The sequence below is a fragment of the Acanthopagrus latus genome, chromosome 6 (assembly GCF_904848185.1).
Source record: "Acanthopagrus latus isolate v.2019 chromosome 6, fAcaLat1.1, whole genome shotgun sequence".
NCBI lineage: Eukaryota > Metazoa > Chordata > Actinopteri > Spariformes > Sparidae > Acanthopagrus > Acanthopagrus latus.
The window spans coordinates 10,848,050-10,865,768 of NC_051044.1; the positions used below are offsets into that span (position 1 = coordinate 10,848,050).

The 17,719-nt window shown below is 42.2% G+C and overlaps 1 protein-coding gene across 1 annotated transcript; it reads right to left on the bottom strand.

Annotated features, from left to right (window-relative positions):
• Positions 1 to 831: 831 nt before the first annotated feature.
• LOC119021876 (CTTNBP2 N-terminal-like protein) lies at positions 832 to 16,785 on the bottom strand. Its single transcript, XM_037102451.1, has 7 exons — positions 16,634 to 16,785; positions 13,596 to 13,700; positions 5,277 to 5,510; positions 4,186 to 4,293; positions 2,988 to 3,176; positions 2,712 to 2,882; positions 832 to 2,613 (listed from the first exon to the last, which is right to left on the bottom strand). The coding sequence occupies exons 1-7, from the start codon at positions 16,670 to 16,672 to the stop codon at positions 1,693 to 1,695; spliced, it is 1,767 nt and encodes a 588-aa protein (XP_036958346.1). The 5' UTR covers positions 16,673 to 16,785; the 3' UTR covers positions 832 to 1,692.
• Positions 16,786 to 17,719: the final 934 nt, after the last annotated feature.

A 17,719-nucleotide genomic window follows, 5' to 3' on the forward strand; every position in this document is an offset into this window, starting at 1 on the left:
ACAGATTGTTGTTACAGTCCACTGGGGATTCAAACAAAAAGAAACAAATCCAGTTTGTTGTGTGTACACGAGAGAAACAGTGCTGGATTTTGAATCTTTGTGTTTTCCCCGCCTGTTGTAACTTACTGAGTGTGGCTTCTTAGCAAGTACTGACCTCTAGAGGACACTCTCCAACAGTACAATACTACAACAAAAATGAATGTGTGTAAGTAATGCATAACCATACTATATTAGAGGAAGTTTGAACCTGAAGAAATAAGCAAATTATTGTCAGATGAATTATAGACACAAACGCTGATGACTTCTTTCTAATCATACACTTTCATAATTTTATTTTATTTGAGAGACATTTATTAAAGTTACACTTGCACTTATTGGCCAACATTTCCTCAGGGAGTATCTTAATCTAATGAAAATACATGCCATTAGATTTTATTTGGCAGGGCAAAGTTTCCTATCCCTGATGGTTATCGATGAGTTTTACTAGCAGATTGTACTGGTCAGGTACAGGTATGAAAAACAGTACAGCCAAAGTTACTGTGATAATAAACGACTTGTTTTAGTCATTTTTCAAGAGCAGTCTCTCTTTTTTCAGCCACTCAAATGAGCTGATTTGCTGATTTCTTGGTCACAATTTATAACTAACTAAATACATTAGAGTTCTGCACATTTGGTCAGATAAAACAAACAAAATCAGACGTTAGAACAGGCATATTTTATTATTTTCTGACTTCTCATAGACCAAAAGGTTAATCAATGAATTGAGAAAATAACACCGACACCATTGCTATATCGCAATATATAATTCCCAATAAAGAGCAGAACACAAGACAATCTTTAAGATTCATTTATTAAATCTGTCACTTTCCAGCTATACAGTACTGTAAAGGATGTGATAATCAACATGGCGACTCTTATGATATTTAAAACCATGGCTGACTATAAAAAACTTGCATGTTTCATAATTGTTCTTTTAAATGACAAAAAGCATGAAATTGATCAGAATCACAAATCTTGAACATGAATATTTTACAATGGTGCCTGCATATAATCTGAAATTATAAGATTATCATAGCTAAGCATACATAAAGCAATACATGGACACAGCTCAATATGACACTGATTGGATTATAAAACTTTAATACATTTAATAGCTAAGGAACATTTATAAAATTAACTGTACATTTTTATAAAAACAACAGCTAAGTACATGTGAGTGCACACTGAGAGGAGACAGTTTAGCATATACTGGTCCAGGGACTACATGTTACATTTGGTCTGAAGATTACTGTTTTTGTGGTAATGGGGCAACATACTTGAGACAAAGCATCGGGGGAATGATTTGGTTTGTATTCTTTGGAAATATAACACCATAGACAGACTTTTGCCACAGTATGGTTTGCCCAACATACAGTATTGGCACATGTGAAACTATCAGCTGTAACTGCTAATTAGTACCTGCAACTGGACCACTACCAAAAATTGTGCCTCATCGCATATTAAAAGAAAAAAAAAAAACCTCTAATAAATACAATTGTAACAGTGTTTTGAAGGGACCTCTGTTCAAATCAGCATCATGTCATGTAAAAAACAATATCTCAATCATAATTATGAGACGTGGATTAAACCATCATGTCACGAGCAGAGTAGCAGCTAGTTATAACTAATTTAATCGACGGATCAAATGATCAGTTAATTAGAGGAAACCACCATGTCCAGTTCTTTGACTCCCTCCTGGCTTGAGGTGAGGCCACAGGTGCCTGAGAGGGCGCTGTCTGAGAAATGGCTGGCAGACCTGGGCACTGTGGCCGGGGAGGGAGGGGCATGGGCAAGACCGGGCTTTTTAGGGGGGATAGGTGGAGGGTTGCCCCTGTCTGCCCTGGGGATGGTGGGTGACCTGATCCCCTGCGGTAGTCCTCCTGCAGCCCTTCCAATGATGGGAGACAAGGGCGCTGCCAGGCTGCGGTAGTCTGTACCGAAGGGGGAATTGTTCGGTGCTGCAAGCTTCGCTGTGACACCCTGCTGGACGGTGGTGAAGCGAGACAGGACTTGAGTGACGGTGCTCCGGGCCATCTGCTTGACCGGGCTAGTTTCCATGGAGGAGCTCGCGGGGGAGACCTCCTTTGGCGAGAGGGGTGGCGCTGCGACCTGTGCCTGAGGCTCCGGTTCGATGGTGCCCTGGAACTTGTGACGAGCGGCGTGGAAGCGCTGGTTGATCCCGGCCTGGTAGGGAGAGTGGTAGCTACCAGGGCTTGGGCTGCCTGGTGGGCGTTTGGCAAGGACAGGCGAGGCGCAGGGGGAGGAAGGAGGAAGAGTGGACGGGGAATTTTCACTCCCGTTCTGTAGGCAAATCTTCTCTGTGTGGACGTTATCTGCACCATTGTGCCCGTTGGTCTCCATCTCCATCAGACAGTGACCGTTGACTTTAGGCTGCACAGGTTGCTGGTTTCTGTCTTCCTCAATGTCCTCCACCTTAATAGTGTCTACTGCTGTTTTTCCTGGAAGAACTTTTGTGGCCCACTCCTTTTCTTGTGCCTCAATGGGAAACGCAGCTCCCTCCCTCACATCTCTCGTCATATTTGCTTCCTCCAGCTTCCTCTTCAGCTCTTCTACCTGATCACAAAATGGAGGAAAAAAGATCAGTTAGTCATAGTGTGTAAAATGTGCAATCTACTGCCACCTGCATGATGAATGTGCTCAAGTGTTCACACCTGTTGTTGTAGCTGACAGCAGTGAGCTTCCTCCTTCTTCAAACGGGAGCGGAGCTGCTCTCGCTCAGTGTCAAACTCAGCCAGCTGCTCCTCCACCCTCGCCTCCATTCTAAGCGCTCTCCTCCTCTCGTCCTCCAGCTCATTTGTCAGGGCCTGACAAGCCTCCTTCTCCTTCGTGAGAAAAACGTGTTCACGCAGTGTAATGTATAGCCAGGCTATATAGGCAACAGAAAGGAAGGACATAAATGTGTGTGCTCAAAATCAAATTAGTATTACCTTGTCCAGTTTACGGCCCAGCTCAGTCAGCCGGTGACCCTCCTCCAGAGCCCTGGCGCTTGCCCACTTGCACTCTTTGGCCAAAGCACAGGAGAGCTGTTTGTGCTGAGCCCGTTCTTCTTCGAGCTGGTCAGTAATCCGCCGCTGTTCTTTCTCCAACCGCCTAACCTGGCTCCGCTCAAATTCCAGCTAGAAAGAAACACATTAAACCAGCCTGTCAAAGGTAATAAACACTGTTTTACTGGTGGATGGTATTTCAGTTTTTTGCTGTGTTCCCACCCAAAGTACCAAACTCGGTAACAAAAAGGGTCCTGCTGTGTGTCCACAGAAGCTGAGGCAAATTAGACCACTCTCCTGCTAAAAAAGCAACGTTTTTGTGCGCAACTACCCAACATTGTCATCAGTCCATGTTGTATACTTTCCTCTGAAACTTCATTTTTTCATCGAAGCACAAAACAAAAAAACTAACTGGTAGTGGGATTGTCCATAAGACTATATCGGGATTTACAAGCTTCACTGACAATTTTCTGCAAATACTTCAAGTTTCAACATTCAACATGTCAAACAAGTGTTGGACTGTTGCACGTGCACTGGGAGGGTCGAACTCACACGTGCCACAGCCCTGTGCTTGGGAGACCAAATCTGTTCAAGCGGAGTTCAAACTCTCCTTCACAAGGGTGGACTTCCACTCACAGAAACTGTTCTGCGTGTTTGTATCACATTCAGGCACCTGGTTTTGAAATTAATTCAGTGTTAAAGAGGAGCTACATTTTCTGCTCTTGAGCGGTCTTTAGTGCCCTTTTTGTCAGTGCAGCTGATGCAAAGTCTTCTTCCTCTTAACATTTTCAAATAAGGACTTGGACGTCAGCTGTCTTGGCAACACAAGAATCACGGAAGTCAGCCCAACTGGTTTGTCACTGCAGATTTTAAAAAATGGTGGCTTAAAGAAGAAAATTCTGTGAGTGCTTGCAATCAGGAATTCATTGCTGCAAGCCGCAACTCTAAAGTTCCTCTACTTTCGGAAAGTAGTTCCTCCTGAACTGGAAACTAACATAGACCATAATCCCTGTAGTAGAAAATGTTCCTAGTCCCTGAGGACATTTCCTGTGTTGGAAACGTGACTTATTAGAACAGTTCTTTTAAAACTTCACTGGCTGACTCTGCAGTGCAATCCATGTGGCTATTAAATCAAAGGCACCTGTTGTTGTAAGCGCTCCCTCTCCTTTTCCAGGATGTAGGTGACGTCATCTCCCTCTGCTGTGTCCTCAGCATGCTTCCTCTTTTCCTCCTCCAGATCCGCAATGACCTGAAGCAAACACAGCGGGGAGACAGAGAGTTGGGAAAGATATTATCTCACATGAGTTTACTCTGTTTGAAATGAAGCAACATAATTACTACATTGTGAGCAGAAATGATCGCAGCTAAGCTAAACGACATCAACAACAACTACTCATCTAAATATCATGTTCAGCACCAGCTGAAGAGAGAAGTATAGTTTTCACTTAGAGGTTGTTAAAATCCGAAAATGATGACAAGTGCTTGCGTCTGTTCAGTTCAATAAAATCTGATGGGAATCATGTGCGACAGAAATTTAAATATCTAACTGGTATTTGAATACTAAAATGACAAAAGGGCCTACTTTAATTCTGATAGTAGACTTCAATATTTTCTAAACAGCTTCTGCCTCATTCTTCTTTGCAAAACAAAACTCTTTTGTAAATACTCTAAACTACTATCTGATAGTGACTTCTGGTATTGATATTTTTGTGTCAGAGAATCTACTTCTAGAGACTGATGTGTAAACACATGAGATTACAGGAATTTTGTGATCTCATACACTGGTCATATGATCATTGGGTATAACTCATAATGAAGGGGAGGCAGTGACGTGTTGTTTCAAGACTGTCCTTAAAAAATAGTGCATTCACACTCTAATCTCAAGCTCCCATGAAACAAAGGAAAAACTGAAAATGTGTGCAGTTACTTTATAATTCCTCTTTCATGTTTGTTACCCTGAACCTGTGAAAGTGCTTTTCATGCGCTTGGAAAACTATACTGTGCTTTTTTTTTTGTTTTTGTTATTCTGCTGTACCTGGGGAAGTCTCCAGAAAACAAAAGGTTTGAATGAAGAGGGATGATGTAATCATTGCCTTCTACATTCATGTTTTTCATATATTTCCCAACACTGAGACCAGCTTTTCTCTTTTATGTTTACCAATTGTATTCATCCACATAAGGAACCAGCTCGTTTCTGCCTCCCTTAATTAAGAGCCACACATCCACACCCACCCTTCTGTGCCTGCTCTCCGCTGCAGCCAGCTGGGCCAACATCTTCTCCTGCATCCTCCTGCAGTGGCTCACCACAAGTTTGAGAACCACCAGAGGGTTGGAGGTGGAGGAGGAACAGCCCAACTCCTTGTTCTGGCCTCCTACAGCCTCACTGTCTCTCTGCAAGGCTAGGAAGGGGTCACTGAGGTTGTACCTGCCATACCGCTCCTGGATAAACAGATCTTTACGCTGGGCCTGTAGGGATGGGAAGAGAAGAATGAGGAGGAGTACTCAGACAGGTGAACTGAAGGTTATATTGTAGGAAATTCTTGGCTTACTTATGCTTTGGCACAAATGCTTTTATTTACAGAGGGATTTAAAGTTGGCTGTAAAAAATGCATCTTCTCTTGGATCAGTTTTCTGGCTTCTCAGACTTGTCTAAGTCTCAGCTGTTACTAGATGCCAAGTCTAGTTGATGCATATTTGAAGAGACATTATTAGCCATGTTCACTGCATAGCTTTAGGGATGACAATGCTGGCAGTTGGTCGGTTTAAAATTTTGGTCCAGACTGAAATATCCCAACAAATATTTGGATGCCATGAAACTTTGGAACAGAAATTCCTGTTCCCCAGGGGATTAATCCTAATGACTTCATCGTTTTGAGTGAAACATCTCAACAACTATTAGATGGATTGTTATAAATTGGTACACACAATCATGTCCTCCTCAGGATGAATAGTAATAACTTTGGTGATCTTCTGACTTTCCATCTTGCGCCCTTATGAGGGCAAAATGTTTATTTATCCACATCTTTGTGTGCTTAGTCCTAAATACTAAATGTTAGAACGCTAACATGCTAAACTATGATGATGAAACATCTGCATGTTGGCATTTTCTTGTGTTTTAGCATGGTGATGTTAGCATTTAGCCAAAACCAATTTTGTACCAGACTGTTAACATGTTTATTTCTGCTGTTAAGTTGGCCACTTTAATATGCTTGTCTTTGGGGATTGAGTCTCTTTTGCAGCCAACCCCATATGGCCATTTGAGGAACTTCCTTTATTGGCAGTAATGCACTGGCTCCATTTTTCAGCCACAGAGGTTGCCACTTGTTACAGCCTCAGATGCTAGCATGTCTGTAGGTGGTCTACCTTCTGCCTCGAAGACTGGCAACGGCACCAGTATATAGTCTGTAATGGTCCTCAAAGTCTCTATACAATTAGTCACATTAAGGCTTAAATGCAATTATTTTAAGCTGGCATTACCAGTGGAAAACTGAAATCCACCCTACTGCACTATGAAGTCATGACATGATTTAAAGGTTTTTGTTCACACATGCTGCATTTGGATCTCTCCCATTTAAACTAGAGTTAAAAATCAAGTGTTAAATGAACAGCAGATAAAAGAAGGGGAAGAGAGGGAGAGGAAATGCATAAAAATACACGAGAAGCAGCGCTAGCAGGAAGAAGGAGCAACAGATGGTGAGTGTCTGTCTATCTTTAGCAGGACAGCTGCTCTGCACTGGGCTTTGGCCAAGGCAGACCTGTTCTCTGTTTAACTCATGACAAAGGAGGGATAATGGCAGCAAGACATTTCAGGTTCAGCAGATGCCTATGGGCCTGTCGTGAAAAGGGGATAAAGTGTGAGAGCGAGAGAGACAGAGAGAGAGGAGGAGGAGGGCTATAGCCATGCTGGCAATGTGTCTTAGTGAGGTTTCAACAAAAGAGGATCAAGAGATTACAGAGAACAGTATCCTCTCTAGCAGGGTGAGGACAGCGCTCCTGATGACTGATATCAAGATTACTTAAGAAGAAGTGTAGATTGGCCAGCAGAGCATTATTCAGCCGACTCACCATCTTACTGAGCATTTAACTGCTGACTGTGTGTGAGTGTTACGCTGGAATACCATGACCCTCACGATATGCACTATATAGGAGTAGAACCGTGGCTGCTTGACTATCTTAAAGTAGTTCCAAGCAATGGTATTACTGATGGACGAACAAAGACAAACAGCGAGCGGGTGACACTAAGGTTTTGTCATGATCACCGGTGTCACATTCAGCCATGACATGGACACTGTCATTACCGTCATAACTGTTTTGGCATGATGCAAAAATGTGCTTTACTGTGGCTTTGATAACACATAGCTGAAGGGTTAAACACGCACACTCATAGCACTGGAGTTACATCCAATAACTACTGTTTTCCTCACTAATGCTTCAACAACAGCATGTGGAAGGTAAACAAAGCAAGTTGTTGAGAACCAACATGAACATTTTCATCTACTCCCACTATCCGAGGAAGTGTAGACCCAGTGGATTCACTTTCAAATGTCCCAACAACAACTGTTAAATGAGGGTCAGCAACATAAAAAGCAGAATTCACCTTTGAACACCAGCCCAAGGATGGATTATGTACAAAAAAAGTGTACGGATAAAAGCAAAGTTTAAAGGGAACCGAGCTAGATGCAGATGGTATCATTATTCTGTAGCCATTCCTTTGTGCAATAAACATTTACTTCATATTTTGTTGTAAAGAAACTGGATGTAATGTGGATCAGCCACATCCTGTCTGATACCTGGCCCACTCAATAAGGTGGGTAATGGATTGGTTCATAATATTAAAAAGGTGAAGGCTATGTGAAACTAATACAAAAGTCCAACATTTGAGCGATAATCGAGGCATTCTATCATGACTGACATGTTCATGCAAAAACAGATTTGTGTTAAGCAACCGTGAGCAGCATGGAGAAAGACACATTTCAGACAAAACACTTAAAAATAGTCCATAATCATTCTGACTACAAACACACTTTATCAAATTATTTATTCTAAGTAAACCCAGTAAGATCAACACAGGCACTGTAGATGGCTGACTGTGGACAGAGAACCGAAGTTCAAACAATATTCCACAACAGATCAGAGGCTTTGTGATTGTCATCTTCAACATGTGATGTGGCACAAGGAGAAGAGGGCAATGCTGCGAGGCCCCGCTGCTGTTATTTGATGCAGTCCGCTGAGGATGGTGTGAAGGCAGATCAAACAGCATGGAGGGGTGAAACAGGAAAACACAGAGTGCCCAAGAGAATTCAAAAATGCCTCTCAAATGTGGGCAATATCTAAAGCTCACTGACCACATTGATAGTAGTCTCATACGTGATGTAGTCTGGTCCTTGTCATCACTTTTATGTTACACAACACAGGTTTCACATCTAACTGATTCAGAAAAACCATGACATTTGTCTACCAATATGAATACACAAGTCAGTTTGCAAGATTTCATACTGCTCATCAATGTTTTAGGGTTGGTCTCTCTTTTTCTAAAAGGTTTACTCAGTTTAGAAGAGAAAAACCCTTCAAAGAGAAATCTGTTGATATGCTTGGCCCACAGCCATCCCTGTTCCCATCAATGACTGTCTGCTCTGATGTGTCACTTTTACGGTCTAAAATTACATAAGCTTGGATCAGGATTTCCATTCTTGACCCTAAGCACTTTGCCCGAGGATGTATACTCAGACGTGAACCACTGCAACTACGTTCAATTCTAACAGGAACTTTAAAAAACAATGTGTAAGCCGCTGCTTTGCCTTGTTATTTCCTAGTTATTCAGGCAACACACATTACCATAACTGGATAACTGGCCTTTAAATTCTCAGTGTTTTTCTAAATCACAAGACCCCTATTAAGACAAACTCTGTCACTTACTCAGCTCCCAGTCCAGCCTGTCAATGCACACAATAAACTACACTTCCACAACACAAAGGAAGGCTGTTTTCTTTCCCACCAATCTTGCAGTACTGCAGAGAGGGTGGAGCAAGCCAGGGATTACAGGAAACACGTTTCTAACATTACTTAATTCTTAACACCTAAACCAACCGATACTTATTCATTGCATCATACTGTACATGTACAATACCCATAATCATTCAGAGCATGTCTGCTATGCATCACAGTCTACCTCCATTACTCATGCTTTTGTCTGTTGGCTACAGTTCTTGGCAACCTGTGTATTTTTGCTTGGGAAGTTGTCGTTGTGCCATGGCTGCACGGCTGCCAATCTAGCTTATCTTTTGCTGACACATGCCTGTACTCCTTCAGCCACACAGTGTTGGTGATGAGATCTGTGTAATACTGAGGGAAAGTGATAGATGAACTTCTTATCCAGGAGCCCTGTATATTTTATTGCTGCTTAGAGAGATTGCTCAGTACCCTGTAATGCCCATGCATGTGTTTAATGATCCCTGCAAAGAGACTGGATATCTGAGGAATACTATCCATCATCATCAAAGGATTCTGGATGAAATGCAGTGAGTCAGTTCACCAAATAACACACCAGGTAAACCTGTTGAAAGCGTGTCTGTTTGAAAGCTTGTGTCAGCCACGTTACATGAATTCAGCTAGAGGCCGGCTGATTAACTGGCATTAACAGGACATTTTACAAACTACTGGTATTGTTGGAACTTGGCTCTGATAGTGGCCAATGGCTGCACTGCCTCCGCCAGTCACATGGGGACATACAACGCCACTTTGCATGGAGGCTCCACACACAAAGTCAGGGTAATGGCATTTGGTACCAGAGATCATCTATATATAAAAAGGTCTCGTACTATGCAAGATTTTAGGCTGTCACCTACAAACTTCTTGCACACTTTAATGTTTAAAATCACGTTATTTTTCTCATCCTGTCCATTGCTGCAGTTGGTCTGAACATTGCATTTTAGTCACTGTCTCTTTAAGGCCCTCCTCATGAAAAGCCCCATTCTGCTCTTATTGGTCAACTGTCAAGGGCCTGAGCAGACACTGCCCACCATTTTTCTCCATCAGCCCCACTGCTGGTACTTTTGCAACCATAAACTAGCTGGAGGCATCTCTGAGGACGGTGACTGCATAGTTGTGACCAACTGACGCCCAATTTCAAAGCACAGTTTCTGAATCTGGGCTCTGTGAATCTATTCACAGTATGAATATAGCACCTAGGCCTAATCAAAAAACAGCAAATTCATTTCTACAATAATTTCTTTCTACATTATGGGACCTTGAGATATTAAAGCTCTTTCCACTAGAAACCATGTTTGACCTTTAAACTTGAAAGATAATTAAAAGGCTCATTTCCATATTTGAGTCCCCTTTTAACCCAAAGTAGAGACTCATGCGCCTTTTTCTCAAAGCAGAGTGACTACTGGATCACTGCAGGGCTTTGTGTGCCAAATACCACCATTGCCAGAGAGTAACTTCCTTTTGAAAGCCACAGTGTGAGCAGCTGCAAAAGTGAGTCACAAGGGGAAAAATGCAGCGGATAGTTAGAATGCCAATGATAGTTCTGCATAATTAAATATAGAGCACCACAGAAAAACCACATCATTAACCTCACATCCTGTACTTGGGCTACTTCCTGTGAAAAATCAATGATAAGAATGTTACATTTTTAAAACGCTGAGAACTGCAACTACACATAAAAACACTTCCATACTTTTAACCAGATGAACCAAAGGCATGATAAGCAAAGCAGTGAACCGTGTTATTACCATGGTGATTTGTGGTTAAGATACACATTTGTCACATGTCACATGTAATGGTGACACATCAGCTCAGACAGATGTGAGCAACAGGACTGGACCTACTGTAATTACTGTAGGTCCATGCCCATGTCTTATTGTTGGAATGAGAGTACAGCCACGTTAGCAGCTCAGTGAACCTGTACTTAGACGTGGCAGTGTTTTTTGCGAACTGCGAATGTCAGCATGTTAACTTGCTCAGTTACAATGACCACATGCTTTTGTTTAGCAGCAGTGCTGATGTCCACCAACTAAGATTAGAGAGTTTAGAGTGTTTGCTTCGCCTGAGACTGATGTGAACATAATGGTTTTGCAGGTACTTTGCTGTAGATTTTTTATCTGATAACAGCCCGAGAGGTCGTGAAAAAAGGATCACCAAAGTCCTTAGGATTCATCCTCTTGGAACTATGAATGTCTGGACAAACTTGTCCAAAATTCCTGTTGACCTGGTGGGGTCCATTAGAGTTGGGCCATGTCTAACCAACTGTCGTATAACATATGTCTACAGTGAAACATCCGGATGGACGATGACTTACTAATGTAGTCAACACTGTTTGTTACTGTTGCTGACGGTAATCTCTGACTGTCTCCCTCAACCGAGAAAGACCAACTCTTACATTGTTTCCCAGCACTCATAGTTAGCCTGCTGGTTATACTGAGAAAGTTAAGCTTAAGTGGATGCAAATACCACTGCCACAATTGGAGAGAAACACGGCAAAGGCAAACCATGGAAATGAAACACAACTTCCGCCAATTTAATGCTAAACAGGGCAGGTTTAATAAGATTGGACAAGGAGATGAAGTGCATTGACCAGCAACAACCACATATTCTTTTAGATTTGTTCTCGTGTCACAAACCCCAGCCACTCTGAGGGGACACACTGGTGTGGGGCCTTTAAAATCACGATGTTACGAAGTCACTCGGCTCAGCAGTCGATGACTGTCAGTCATCAATGGTGGCATCGTCCAGAGGTAAAGTCAGAAAATCACCAAGGTAGAATTAGTCCTCTGTTGACCATGAATGTTAGAACAACCATGTATCAGAGCCATGCCTGTGATGTGGCTGAAAGTATTATGGGGGGATGTTGTTCTGATAAAAATTCATTTTCCATTCCCTAACAGCACAGCAGCAGATAGGTATGAAGTCACCTTTGGAAAATCATGTATCCTGCAGAGATGATACAAGTTTACCTTCATAATCTCAGTTTTCACTTAACCCCTGCAATCAATTTGCTGCAGGTCAGTAATTATACCCTTAATTAAAGCGTCATTCAGAGTTAACACTGCAGCATTGATCCAATCCCAGACCTGAATGGGTTAACAGTTTGTGCCGATGGAGCCATGAAAGAAGCACAGCCATATTCCTCTCAAGCTCCAGTTAAGGCCAATGTTTATTTGTTCACTCCTACTCTCGCTCACATTGAGTCATCAGGCACCCAGCGTGCTGTAACTCCTCTTGCCTTAGATGGCCAGATCCCAGGAGAGATGTAGGAATGTGGTCTAGACACAACACATGAACATTCAGCAGCCGATTCTCTTTAACGGCTGCTCTCGAGTTCATTGGCTGCCTCTCCAGTTTGTTCTTTCAATGGTGCATTTTACACCAGGAAAGTGAATTGCATTCCACGAGCGTAACGGCTGTAAAGCTCAAATATTAAATAGCTGGAATGAAGTCTGCAGCGCTGCGGTAAAATTTTGCAGAATAACACTCCATCATTAATTCGCTTATTCACTGCTTATCTTAAGTTTGTGGTTTATTAACAGCATCACAGTGACAGAGTGACAGACGGAGTTAAAATCACAACTATTTAAATAAATGACAAAACACCCTTAAGTCCCTGCAAATTGTTTCAGAAAGCCGGAGTATGTCGGCCTGCAGGACACCGCACTGCAAAGGACAACGTGTGGGAAAATAGCCTGACAGTCCTTTAATTGAAATGCAGCATTAATCCTGCCAAGTTAAGACAACCTAAGGTTGGAGCTAGCTGCTCTGTGTCAAACTGTGTGTGTAAGTGTGTGTGTATACGTGTGTGTACTCTACATTGAGGCTATTTCTAATTGAGTTAATGTTCAGTACTCATTTCAAGTATGAAAAGGATGATTTATGAGACAGCGCCTTGGGAGATCTACTCAATTCTCCAGAGGCACAGACACTTGTTTGTTGCAAGCAAATTGGATGAATCCAGAGGAATATTAACTTCACAGACGTGGCTTTGTCATTTCTTCACAGAGAACCTTTTTTTTTTTACAGGAAATGAGGATAGCTGTGATTAAATCTGCAGCACATATTTTCTGCTGCCATCTTTATGTACCTTAGGTCCGAATACATGAACGAATTCATGACCGTGATACATTAAAAGCATCCATAACTCTACATACCCATAAACAACAAATCTTAACAGGCATCAGCAGCCATCCAGTGTAGGTTTGTGAAGGCTTTTATAGCGGGTAGTTTGTTCTGACGTCCACTGTTTTTATTAGTCACATACAATGTGACAATTCTTGCATATGTTTCTAATGAGTGGCCAATGTAAGAAGCTCTACATGCAAACTACCAAAATAAGCATGCCCTGTTGTGGCCATATGCTGCAGCTTTTTTAAAAAAAAGTTTATTAAAAACATTTTCCTTGCTTTGAAAAACTGTCACCATTAAATGGCTCCATATCTGAAAACAGCCACTTTAAAGTCCAGAGGGAGTGGGTGTTTGATATTAAAAAAGACAGACTTTGTGCAGCACAAATCACTTGAATGTTATTTTCATGTAAACAGCTTCATTGATAGGTACCTTCAGGGCATCGATGACCAGGTCCCGCGCCTCCAGCTCTCCCTCCAGGATGCTGAAAAGCATCAGCAACTCTGGCTTGGTCATACTCTCCATATTCAGCTTGGACTGTGAGGACAGAAGATTAAAAAAGAAGAACTTTGTTGATTTGGTTTAATTTAGTTCTTAAAATTGAGAATGTTTATATGAAACTTGGAAAAATGTTTTCCCTCAATCACTTCTCAGTTATTAAATCTAATCTTCAAAAAAAAAAAAAAAAAAAACCCTGGGTGTTTTCCAACAACCCTAAATCAGACATCCAGACAGACATGTGATCTTACTGATCCCGCCCACTGATTTATGAGCTTTGTGTGGATATGTAGTCATTATCTGGGGAAAGAGAGTAATTTCGAAGTGCAGAACCAGCATGCAAAAATGTAGTAACATTTCTCTCCTGAATGAAAAGAAAACAGACAGCTTATTTTAGGAGTAGTTCAAAGCTGCACTACATCTACTTAAGTAGTCAAGGTGTGCAATATATCTTGAGCAAAACAGGAAAACAATACCTAAATGAAGAACAAAGGGAACTACTGTCATTCAGGCACATGAAGTAACTGCACAATTTACAGCTGCAACAGCACAACTCAGATCTGAGGGCTACATTTTCCATCTGAGGTGCCTGTTTTATTTTCCCAGTGGGTTTTGGATATTCAAGCTCTTTGAGGTGATACAAACATGGCAACACCACAGGCCGCCATGTTCATCAGGCACAGATGGATCATCACACACCAAACGAGAGGGAGTCAGCTTCCAGCATCCTAGCTGTCCCACATCTGTGTTTACAGCCAACAGATAACATGCGTCTGACTAGACTTTCAAGTTTAATGAAAATAATACCAAATCACTTTGTTTTGCTTTTAGCACTGCATGTCCCATTCATAATGCTTCTGTGACAGTTGATGTGGTCTCTTTGTAGTGTCCCTGCACTCTAATCTCACAGCTGTGTTGGTTCTGCTGACAAGCCCTGCGGTGTCCACACCTCAAACATCCAACCACACACGGGCCAAGTGAACGCACGCGGGCCGCTCTTTGAAATAAGATCAAAGCTGTTGATGTTCTTACACTAAGCATGCTTTATCGGATGAGAATCGTCGTGTGGGACGTGTAGGGGTAGAAGCATGCGGCACTGGCTGACTACTTAATAACGGAAGTGCAACTCCAGCTTGATTCACCAAAACATTCTCTCTGACAACCGCTCTCGCTGCTCTTTACTTGACTTCGATCCACACCTGAGCTAGCCTTCATTCGCCAGGGCCCGGACTCTGAGCACTGTGTGGTCCCCACAACTTTCCACTTCATGAAGTCATTCGGAGGGGGTGGACTGATCTCTTGGAGCACTGGTTGCAAAATGACACACAGGAGCCATCGGTCTTTCATATCAGAGCTAGAGGCTACAATATTTTGCAGGAACCTTCAATAACTTCAGCAAAATTGTTGCTAAACTGGTGCTGCAAATGGGCATGACAGTATTGGAATACACTGCTGAACTTGTGCAGAGTCCTGGGCAGAACTTAGAAGAGGAATAACCCTGGTGAACTGCACTAACAGCCTAATCCCTACAGCAGCGTCCTCTCACAAAGGAGGCACACAGTCTTTTAGTCCTGCCTTCACCAGCACTCATGGTCTGTGGCTTAACCACATGGGTAAAATGCTAATTAAACTGCAGCGTACACACCTCCCTCGGTTTTGGTTTTACAGGCTTGCCTGCTAATTTCACAGGCCGCTGTAATCACTGTGAGAAGAGTGTGTGCAGTGTTATGAGAAATGTCTGGCCCAGCGGGGGCCTACATGTGTCATCACGCTTGTGTGGATCCTCATATTATTTCACCTAATTCCCAACCGAGCTGGAGTTGGTAATCACACAAACACTAAGAGATAGCATGGGAAATACAAATGTTCCCACACGTTCTCTGTGGCTTCACTTCCGATCAGGGAAGCCTTGGGTCCATAATCCTTTTATCCATGTTTGTTTTAAGCCTGGTCAGCCATGTGCCTCGTCTGCAACACTGTAACCTTATTAAAAACACACAGCAGCTTTTACTGCAAAAACATATGCTTCACTCCAGGAGGGGGCCTCAGTTCCTGAGTAGATGTTTATGACTCTTAATGTGTACAGCAAATCATATCACCCAGACCAACTTAGTTGCAGGGCTGTTTTCAAGTCAACTGATCACGTCAAATGGCAGCAAACTTTACACTAACAATTTGCAGGCTGTTTTTTGGCAGGTTATTTTTAGATTTCCGTGGCTCTAGTAGTTTTCCCTCACATCAACTTCCAGCTGGTTTTACAAGGAAAAACACAGTGTGCGCACGAAAACATGTCACAGACTGTAAAAAACCTCTTTGGTCCACAAACCTGAACATGGAATGAGGGTCAAGTGAGGGGAAGTACAGTCTGAGAGGTCTGCTGCATATCCTTGTTGTGGTAATCAGGATGTGTGACCAAATGAAGCATGTCTGGATGCTAAATTGGATTTGTTGGCCAACCTATTTTTTGTGTGTGTGTGTGTGGGTCAGCTTGCTACCTAATGGCTTTAATGCAACCTAGTTTTAAAATACATAGCTTAAGTTAAATACGAATACGTGTGTCTAGATGATGAGTAAAATAAGCGTTAGTTACTTAACAACTGGAGCCAATGGAGATGAATTTAAACAGAAGAAGAAGAAAAAGAAGAAGAAGACCAAACGGCCGTCAGTGTCTCACTGAGGTGTTACTGTGGCTTTTCTTCTTCGCTGAAAAGCTTTTTTCTTCTTTTTTTTTTGACGAGGACAGCCAACATTTTTCACGAACAAAACACATTTTCGTGGCATTTTCATCCAAAAGAAGATGCGGTCCAAGCGGTTCGGCCTGTAGCCTCTGAACTACTTTTGCTAACTAACGTTACATCTTTTTTGTGTGTGTGCATTCCTCTTCTTTTGGTCCAAAACTGTAAACACGACAAAACACGGCGAAACTATCGTCTTCTCATCAACAAAAACAAGTTTTCTGTCGGATTTCTTACCTTCATATGTCCCTCTGAGGTATGTGAAAACTCCGGCATGAACTTTTTCTCCTGTCAGGAGATTTGTTTCACTTGATTTGCGTCCTCTGATCCCGACGCAGCGGGACACTGAACGATCAAGCGCTGGTTCTGACCGGCGGCAGAGATGGCCAATGAGCGAGATAGAGCTCCGGACGCTGACCAATGAGAGGCGAGCTACTCAGAAAAGGGGGCAGGAGCAGTGACGTCCCACCTCTTGGGTTTTGGTTGGGTTTCTTTGTTTAGCAGTTCTTCAGTGGCTGCTGCTTCTTCTTGTAGGATTCCACATGGGCACGTAGAGCAAGTTATTTAATGGAGTTTACAGTATTTTACCGGACAAACTGTTAATCTAGGACATGTGGTTTGTTTGCGGACGTTATAGTGACGTTATTACACTGTTTGTTGCAGTATTACACAGTTGATGTTGTTTGTTGTGATACTTTTCCAGAATAATTATTTGAAATCTGATACTTACAGTCATGGAATGTAACTAAGTACATTTACACAAGTACTGTGCTCCACTACATTTAGCAGGCAAGTTTATACTTTTACTCCTCTATATTTACTTGAGAGAGTTAATTACCAGAAAGGATGAACTTTTGATTTGATTCAGTTTAAAATACTTGTCATATAGATATTCGCAAACATATTAAATCCAGTCTTGGTCATAACCATTCACAGAAAATGTATTAATAAAGGAACTAAAAAAAAGAAACATGAACAACATGTTAAAAATCAGGCATGATACAACATTAGGAAACACAACTCGTACTCGCAGAGGCAATGAAAGTTGCATTAAATTATATAAATGTCACCACATAAACCATCTGTTGACTACTTACATGAATTATTCAGGCATTATCAATCTTTCCAGCAAAAGCTTCCCTTGCATTGATTCCTGGATTTTTGGGATTACAGTATTATTGACTGCCATCTGGTGGCACAGTCACCGTGAGCGCTGGGATGGTTGGTCTGTGGAGCTGCAAGGTGTCTGTGGAGCTTAATGGAGAAGGCAAGATAAATGTCGATGGGTTCACCTGGGGAAATCAAAAGCTTTAGGCTGGTAGG

Bases quoted from the DNA above. Each gene is read 5' to 3' on its own strand.
- LOC119021876 (XM_037102451.1), bottom strand. From the start codon at position 16,672: ATGCCGGAGTTTTCACATACCTCAGAGGGACATATGAAG. The intron at 4,294-5,276 runs GTGGGTGTGGAT...TGTTTGCTTCAG, and splicing joins CGGAGAGCAGGCACAGAAGG to GTCATTGCGGATCTGGAGGA. The intron at 2,614-2,711 runs GTGTGAACACTT...TTTTGTGATCAG, and splicing joins GCTGTCAGCTACAACAACAG to GTAGAAGAGCTGAAGAGGAA.